Below are 8306 nucleotides of genomic sequence, written 5' to 3' on the forward strand. Positions count from 1 at the left end.
TAGAGATACATTTTATTTTCACTTTCAGATTTTTCGGAGCTCTGCACATTTTGTAGGGTGTATGAGGAACAGGTAGAGGTGTCTTAAACAGCTGAATATCAGTGCTCCCAGTCAGCAGGCATTTGACGCACAGAGCAGGGAATTGGGTGCCTACAAGACATTGGAAATAAATGCCAACACACATGCCATAGAATTCCTATAGTGTATAAGGGGGTCATTGAGCCCATTGAGTCTGCACCAAGCAGGAGTAGGACTAGGTCTTTTTGCTCCTCGAGCCTGCTCCGCAGTTCAATAAGATCATGGGTGTTAAGGTTTTTTTGGTTTGAGAACATGTTGAAAATTTTAAGCATCATCTATTTGATTTGGGGCACATCTTATTGTCTTGGTGATGTCCATTTTGTGGAGCTAACTTCTGCCGAGATGACACTGCAGTAAATCTGCCAAAACCCGAATGGTGGGAATAGCGCCTCTGGCTCAATGGAGAGATCTCATTACGTGACCGCCTGTCACCACACACTCGCTCGCCATTGGTCACCCAACAGATCTATCGCCAGAGTGCACTACGTTCCCACAGCCAATGGCAAACCATGATGTGGAGATGCCGGCGTTGGACTGGGGTGAGCACAGTAAGAAGTCTTACAACACCAGGTTAAAGTCCAACAGGTTTGTTTCAAACACGAGCTTTCGGAGCACGGCTCCTTCTTCAGGTGAGGAGAAGGAGCCGTGCTCCGAAAGCTCGTGTTTGAAACAAACCTGTTGGACTTTAACCTGGTGTTGTAAGACTTCTTACAATGGCAAACCAGACAAATTGTGGTAGGAACAGCTTTTGCTCTCACACCTTCAATATTTTTTAATAAATAAAACTCATCAAAGAGAATGAAAATACATTTTTGGGTCGGGGGGTTTATAGCTGCTTTGATTTTTCTCCAGGGTGGACTGCTGGCCAATCCGGGAAGGTTCAGTGTTCTGGTCCCTGATCTGGGGAAGAATGGACAAGGCTTTTTGATGACACTTTTCATGTCCCGGATGAAGGGGCGAGGCTCTGTTCAAGGGGTGTGGCCTATTGTGACGCTGGTAATGCCCCGGATGAAACGGGCTGTGTGTTGTGGCCGTTGAGCTTTCCATTTACCGGATGAAGGGGGCGGGGCTTCCGATCAGCTTTCCATAGCCCGGATGAAGGGGGCGGGGGCTCCGACCAGTTTTCCATAGCCCGGATGAAGGGGGCGGGGACTCCGACCAACTTTCCATAGCCCGGATGAAATGTCAATAAAGTTGTTTATTTTTAAAGTGGCAGCAAGATGGCGGCCTCCATGTTGAAGGTTGCTGTGGGAGGCCGGGCCTTGAGCTCGGGGATCCGGGACGTCCTGTGGAAGCTGGGCCGCCTGAACCACGTGGCGATCGCGGTGCCGGAGATGGAGAAGGCCCGCTCCTTCTATCGGGACGTCCTGGGGGCCCAGGTCAGCGAGCCGGTGGCCCTGGCCGAGCACGGGGTTCTCACTGTCTTCGTGGAGCTGGGCAACACCAAGCTGGAGCTGCTGGAGCCGCTGGGCCCCGAGAGCCCGATCCGCGGCTTCCTGCAAAAGCATCGCGACGGCGGCATGCACCACATCTGCATCGAGGTGGACCACCTGCCCGACGCCATCCAGCAGCTGCGGCAGCGCCAGATCCGCACCCTGAGTCCGGAGGCTCGGATCGGAGCCCATGGCAAACCTGTCATCTTCCTCCATCCCAAAGACTGCGGAGGGGTCCTGGTGGAGCTGGAGGAGGCCTGAGAAGAGCGGGGGACGGCCTGGGATCACCTGAAACTGAGATAAAACCTGGAAACTTAGCACCCGGGGGGAGCAAATTGCACAAGTTGAGGGGGATTGTGACTTCTCCGTATCCAAAGGAGTCCAGGAGCTGGGGCCAGCGGCATTTTCTGATCATTCAGACTGATTAGAGACCTAGCGTATGATCAAAAATCAAGTCACTCATCAAACCTGGAATATGTCAGAAGATCATTTGCTGTGTGAAAATACCAAATGTGAAAGGGGATTGAGACTCCCATGTATGACCCATCTGCTGCTCCCTCCTTTGCCCACAGCTTCAAATTTAAATTTGGGGTATTCTTAATCCCTTTCGTTTCAGCATTAATAAAGGAGTGGGGAGGGTGATAATTGTGGGCAAATTGCTTTGGTGTGTTCAATGTTCCATTCTTGTGTGTTTTGGGATAACTCCCATGTTAAATCCATATTCTCAGCTGTCTTCAGAATATTCCTCCATTAGATCTTTGTGACACCAAACCATGTTCTTACTCTGCTGACAGCTCATATTTAAATGAAAACAGCCTTTGGCACAGTTGATTTGACTCATTCAAGGTGTCAGCCTTTGCTGTGATGGTAGCGATCTTGTTTCTGAGTCAGCAGCTGAGTCAGCATGTTCAGTCTCACTGCATAACATGAGTGGCTGATGCTTCAGTGCAATACTGAGGGCTACCATCTCTGAGATGAGATATTAAATGAAGGCCCTGTCCTGGTGAATATTCGTCCATCAACTGACAACCCAGAAAGGGGTGAATCTGATCTCCATTAATGTAAATACAATTAAATGGCTTTACAATGTACCTTCCAGCCCCGTGTGATGTTCTCCACCCACCCCCAAGGGGCGTGGTGCACTACTGGTTTTCAAAATCATGAAGTTAGATGACCATGATAGGGGTACAGAGGTGCCTGGGGGCACATACCACAAACATTGCAAATCCTTCTCCATTGGGAGAGGAGAAAAAGGGCCCCCTACACTTCTGTGAGGTGAGGGGTGTTGTCCCAAAGCTTGTGGAGTGGGGTCCACCATGACCTGGGGGAAGGGGGGGTGTTGGAAGGGAGGTCAGTGTTCTTTCTGATCAGGGTGCCCTTTAAAAATGGTAGCTGGGCTTGCCAGCTCTCTGAGGCCCCGCCAGAGTGACGGTTCTAAATACGCCCACCAATTTTATTTTTTCTCTGACAAAGTGTCAGAAGATCCAGACAGAATCTGGCTGTGTTTCTGTTTCTGGAGGGAACCGCACCAGTCGTCAGTCAAAGCCTCACACTTTCCATTTTTTCGGAAAATTCCGTCCACTGTCTCTCATCACAAACAAAGACAACATTTTCACCATCTAACTTCATGGTTCACGCTTGCACTCCCTTGTCTTGTCAGCTGGAAAGATATTCCATGAATAGGAATTGACCAGTTGCCCAGTGTTTAATTCAGCCAACCTGGCAATCTTATTCAATGAGCTGTTAAGTAAAATTGAATTAAATATGCCACACAAAATGGTTTGCCTAAAGTTGAGATTGAGAAAATCTGAGGGAACATTTAACCCACTTAATACCTGACCTGGAGAACATATGCTTGGCATTTGGTCCCCGATATACAAACAAAGAAAAGTACAGCACAGGAACAGGCCCTTTGGCCCTCCAAACCTGCGCCGACCATGCTGTCCGTCTAAACTAAAATCTCCTACACTTCCGGGGTTCGTATCCCTCTATTCCCATCCTAATCATGTATTTGTCAAGATGCAACTTAAACATCACTATCATCCCTGCTTCCACCACCTCCGGCAGCGATTTCCAGACACCCACTACCCTCTATGTAAAAAGGTTCTTTACAGCTGCAACATGACTTGCCAATTTTTACACTCAATGCCCCGGCCCCTACCTCCACCTGTGTTGCCCCTTTCCCTACCTGTATTAGACCTTCCAAAATGCATTACCTCACATTTGTCCAGATTAAACTCCATCTGCCATCTCTCTGCCCAAGTCTCCAAACGATCTAAATCCTGGTGTATCCTCTGACTGTCCTCATCGCTATCCGCAATTCCACTAACCTTTGTGTCGTCTGCAAACTTACTAATCAGACCAGTTACATTTTCCTCCAAATCATTTATACTACGAACAGCAAAGGTCCCAGCACTGATCCCTGCGAACACCACTAGTCACAGCCTCCAAGAAGAAACACGTTCCTTTTCCCAGCACTAATTATCCTTACCTTGATCAGCGTAAAATCTGGCATTTGTTTTATTTTTAAAGTGAAATCAGCTGTAGGTTGAATCACAGAAAATTCATTTCCAGTGTTGAGCATGAGCACTTCTAAGTTAATTCTGTATGGTTTAAATGAAGCGGAGTATTCCCTACAATCGTCCTAATCTTCCAATTATGTTGTTTGAATGGAAAACCACAGTAGGGGCATCGGGTGCAAATTTACCAGTCAGTTTTGTTGGCCCCTGGGATTGGGCAGCTTTGATATTGCAGCCCCTGCTCTTCCCCGTGAATCCTCTCTGGGATATAAAAAAATATTCCTTGTGCATGGGTTGAAGGGAGACTACCTATTTAATGCAGGTAAGAAATGTGAATGTTTTCACAACATGTCTTAACAAAAAAGCTTGTTTTCCTTCTGTGGAAGTAAAAGCAAACATTGAGCAGAAAGGTCTCGAGTCAAACATTTGTTCCTCTTTAAATAGATAAAAGTTTAACAGGAAAAGGACATGCCAGTTGATTCTCCAATTGGGAGCTCCTGGTGAAGTGGTTGGGAAATCCAGGACGGAATAGGAATTAAGCCACTCTGGCCTCAGTTTCCTGACTGGCAGTGCTCAAATCAGAATCAGCCCTATGGTGCACTGTCTCAACCAATCTCCGCCTTGAACAACAGACTCATTTCACAGAATCAAAAATCTTACAGCTCAGGAGGTCATTCAGCCCATATTTCCTGTGAGAGCTCTTTGAAAATGCTCTCCGAATAGCTCCCTCACCCAACTCTTTGCCCAGCAATATTTGCCTATTCAAGGAGATACCCAGCTCCCTTTTGAAACTTACCGCTGATTCTGCGTTCACCATCTTTCCCTTAGAGTGCCTTGTATAAAAATAACTTTCCTTGAAAACTTAAATTTATACACCAACTTTAACATAATGAAGTGTCCTAAGGCACTTTTCAGGGGCATTATGAAACAAAATATAGCAGAAGCCACAAAACGAGATGTTGGATCAGATGACCAAAGGCTTGGTCAAGGAGGGAGGTTTGACGGAATTGCTTCACACAGGTGGAGAAGTGTAAGGATGGTCTTGTAGAATTTAGGAGCTCTGCAACTGAGGGCGCTTCCCCCGGTTGGTCGAGTGATTTCAACAGAAATGTTCAAGAGGCCAGAGTTAGAGGCACGCAGATATGTTGCAGGGTTGTGGGCCTGGAGGTTAGAATTTTAAAATCAAGACTCTGACCAAGAGCCAATGTAAGGCAGCAAGCACAGGGCCAAACGAGCAGTTCCAAAGAAGAGTCTTGTTCGACCCAAAACGATAAACCCGGGTTCTCTTTCCATAGATACTGCCAGATTTGCTGAGTTTTCCCAGCACTTCCTGTTTATATTTCAGATCTCCAGCATTCTCAGTATTTTGCTTTCATTGCATGCCAGGATTCAATCTGGCATTTTGCTAATCTGTATTAAAAACAGAAATAATTTAAATGTTATTGTGCCCTTCAGGACTTCCCAAAGTGCATTGTGTGATTTATAAATCAAAATAAATATTTTAAAAACAGCTTTGAGACAAAATGCGATTGCTGTACAATTAATAGTATTGTAATTATTGTAAACTTCTCATTTATTTAATAAAATGAATAACAGCGTCACATCAGGAATGGGCTGCAGTGATGAACAGTAGCCAAGTGGGGCCAGTATTTGTTGAACTAGATCCCAGCTCTTGTTTTCCACCTCCAGAACCCTTGCACAATTTTCTAAGATTGCAGCTCTGAGATGGTGAGGGGATTCAAATGACAGAATTGTCCTCTGTAGCATACTATTACTTATTTTGAAATGGACAGTGGTTTATCTACTGACCAAAGTAATGGTATTAATAATCATACAAAACAGAACAGATACTAACAAACGGAACCAAACAATTACCTCCCCTTTCTGACGCTGGGTGGAGTCCAGATCCACCAACATAGCTCCCACTTCACCAATGTTCAGAATGGGCAAAGATCAAGGACTGGACTTTTTCTTCATGAGATAGGAATCATGAGTTGCAAGATTTCCCAGCATCACAATCCCACATTTCTAGTGGCAGTGCCCACCCATGCTATTTTCATGGTGGGCAACTGCCTCCCACGTCAGGCCCAAGACAGGCAGGCAGATTTAAGGCCTGCCTCTGTTCACTACCCCCGATTTGTAAATGGGTGTCAGGCACCCTATCCATCACCTGCACATCAAAAAACTTTACTCCCCTTAGGAGCTCAAAACTATCAATCAGACACAGCTAGTCAAACTCTATTTGAAAAAATCCTCGTGTCCATAGAAATGTCAAAATAACACCATTCGAAAACATCTTGAAAAGAACATACCAATATTAATTGCTCATAAAACCGTCAAAAAAAACAAGCCTCACAGGCCCCCTGACAGCTGTGTCAACAAACTGGGGCAGCACGGTGGCACGGCTGCCTCACAGTTCCAGAGACCGGGGTCTAATTTCAGCCTCGGATGACTGTGGAGTTTGTACTTTCTCCCTGTGTGTGTGCATGGGTTTCCCGTTTCCTCCCACAGTCCAAAAATGTGCAGGTTAGGTTGGACATGCTAAATTTCCCGAGTGTCCAAAAGGTTAGGTGAGATTACTGGTTTATGGGGATAGGGTGGAGGCGTGGGTTTAAGTATGATGTAGACTCGATGTGCCAAATGGCATCCTTCAGCACTAGGGATTCTATGAACCCCTACTGATCTGGGATTCTATTGCACAGCTGAATAAACAAAGCCTGCAGAACTGAATATAGTAAAGCCTTTTGAAGTAGCTCTAACAGCTGATGATCTGCCGCATTGTTTAATTCAAAGGCTCAACAAATAGTTCAACTATGAATCAAGGTAAAGATTCAAGCATAAGACCAAAATTACAAATTCTGATAAGAATCTCAGTAGAGTTGAGTGCTGTGGAGCACTCCAACCAGTGAATAAAGTACCGTAAAGCATCTAAATACTTTCAGAATGCGAGTCAATTTAAGACCAAGTGCTTTCATCAATTACTGCATTTTTGTGATCCCCATAGACACTGATAACATTTTTTAAACAGTGATGAATGTTCCACCAACCAATGGGAACAACCACGGAACACAATTTCATATTTTAAGACTTTTACTGTAACTAACAAACTAAAGTAAAAGGATCAAACATATCTATACCATATGAGCTGCAGAGCTTCAAGAAAGTGTCTCACCACCACCTTTGCTGGGGAAACTAGGCAATAAATGTTACCTTGCCGGCAATGCCACATCCTGGGATTTGTTTTCAACAAACAGTTATTTCCTGCAGAATTATTGTGTGATGATCAGGAAGTTGACCAACCTTTGATTCACTACCCCAATCCCCATCCTCGACCCAGGCATACTGAGATCTATTACAGCAAAACTTCTGAGTTCAGCACAGATTAAGATTCAGTCTAGTAACTTTGTTCCTATAGATTGTACCTAAACACAGAGCCCAGCAGAGAAGGTACTTGTAACTAGTTTTCCTATCCAACATGGTCAAATTGCACCAAGCAGGCATTAAAAATGTTGTTTTGGATCCAGTTCTGGGAATCTCACCCCCATCATCAACAATATTCATCAGCTTGAAAAAGGAGACATGTTGCGAGCCACCACCTGACTACCTCAATGTTGCCAGTTCCATCGTGGAAATAGGCAATTTAAACCTTCTACAATTGTGAAGGAGTCATGCTAGCTTTGGAAGGCCCAGGGGTGTTGTGAACCCTGGTGTGGAGTGAGGAATGTATGACAGGTAAGTTTAAACAGTTTTGCCAACTTGAAATGTAAACATGTTTTTACTGCAGCAATTGATGATAGGGCTCTGTTAAAAGGTAATCAATCATTAAACTGTACTGCATTGTGAAAATGGAAAAGTCTTCAGATATAATAGAATACATAATTCATTGGATAAAGGGGGTGAGGGTTAGAGGACCTTATTCTGCATTACACACAAATTATATTCACATTAGAATATATGAGATATCCCCGTTGGCTTTCATGTTTCCCTTATGTAATCTTAGCCATCTGTTTAGTTGTTTCAAAGCTTTGACAGATGGGTGAGCTTTGGTCTGACTGACGTCAAAGATAATAATATATTCAGCTCTGGAGATTTTATTGACACAGTTGATCAATGGAATCTAATGAATGCTTGAATGGGTTCCAAACCATTAATGGATAATGCTTAGCATGGGTTGTTGACATAGCTGTTGAGGAGAATTTGAGATTGGTTACAGTGACATATTTAGGAGCTGCTGAAAGGATTTTGTTTTTTAAAGTGGATTTTGAAGTACCATTTG

At 44.7% G+C, this 8306-nt stretch overlaps 1 protein-coding gene across 1 annotated transcript; it reads left to right on the forward strand.

Annotated features, from left to right (window-relative positions):
- The first annotated feature begins 1239 nt into the window (after nt 1-1239).
- Nucleotides 1240-2602, forward strand: mcee (methylmalonyl CoA epimerase). Its single transcript, XM_038820620.1, has one exon. The coding sequence runs from the start codon at nt 1299-1301 to the stop codon at nt 1770-1772; it is 474 nt and encodes a 157-aa protein (XP_038676548.1). The 5' UTR covers nt 1240-1298; the 3' UTR covers nt 1773-2602.
- The last annotated feature ends 5704 nt before the right edge of the window (nt 2603-8306 follow it).

This window comes from Scyliorhinus canicula, chromosome 15 (genome assembly GCF_902713615.1).
Source record: "Scyliorhinus canicula chromosome 15, sScyCan1.1, whole genome shotgun sequence".
In the NCBI taxonomy this organism is placed as follows: domain Eukaryota; kingdom Metazoa; phylum Chordata; class Chondrichthyes; order Carcharhiniformes; family Scyliorhinidae; genus Scyliorhinus; species Scyliorhinus canicula.

Excerpts from the sequence above, each read along its gene's own strand:
- mcee (XM_038820620.1), top strand. The coding sequence starts at position 1,299 with ATGGCGGCCTCCATGTTGAAGGTTGCTGTGGGAGGCCGGGCCTTGAGC.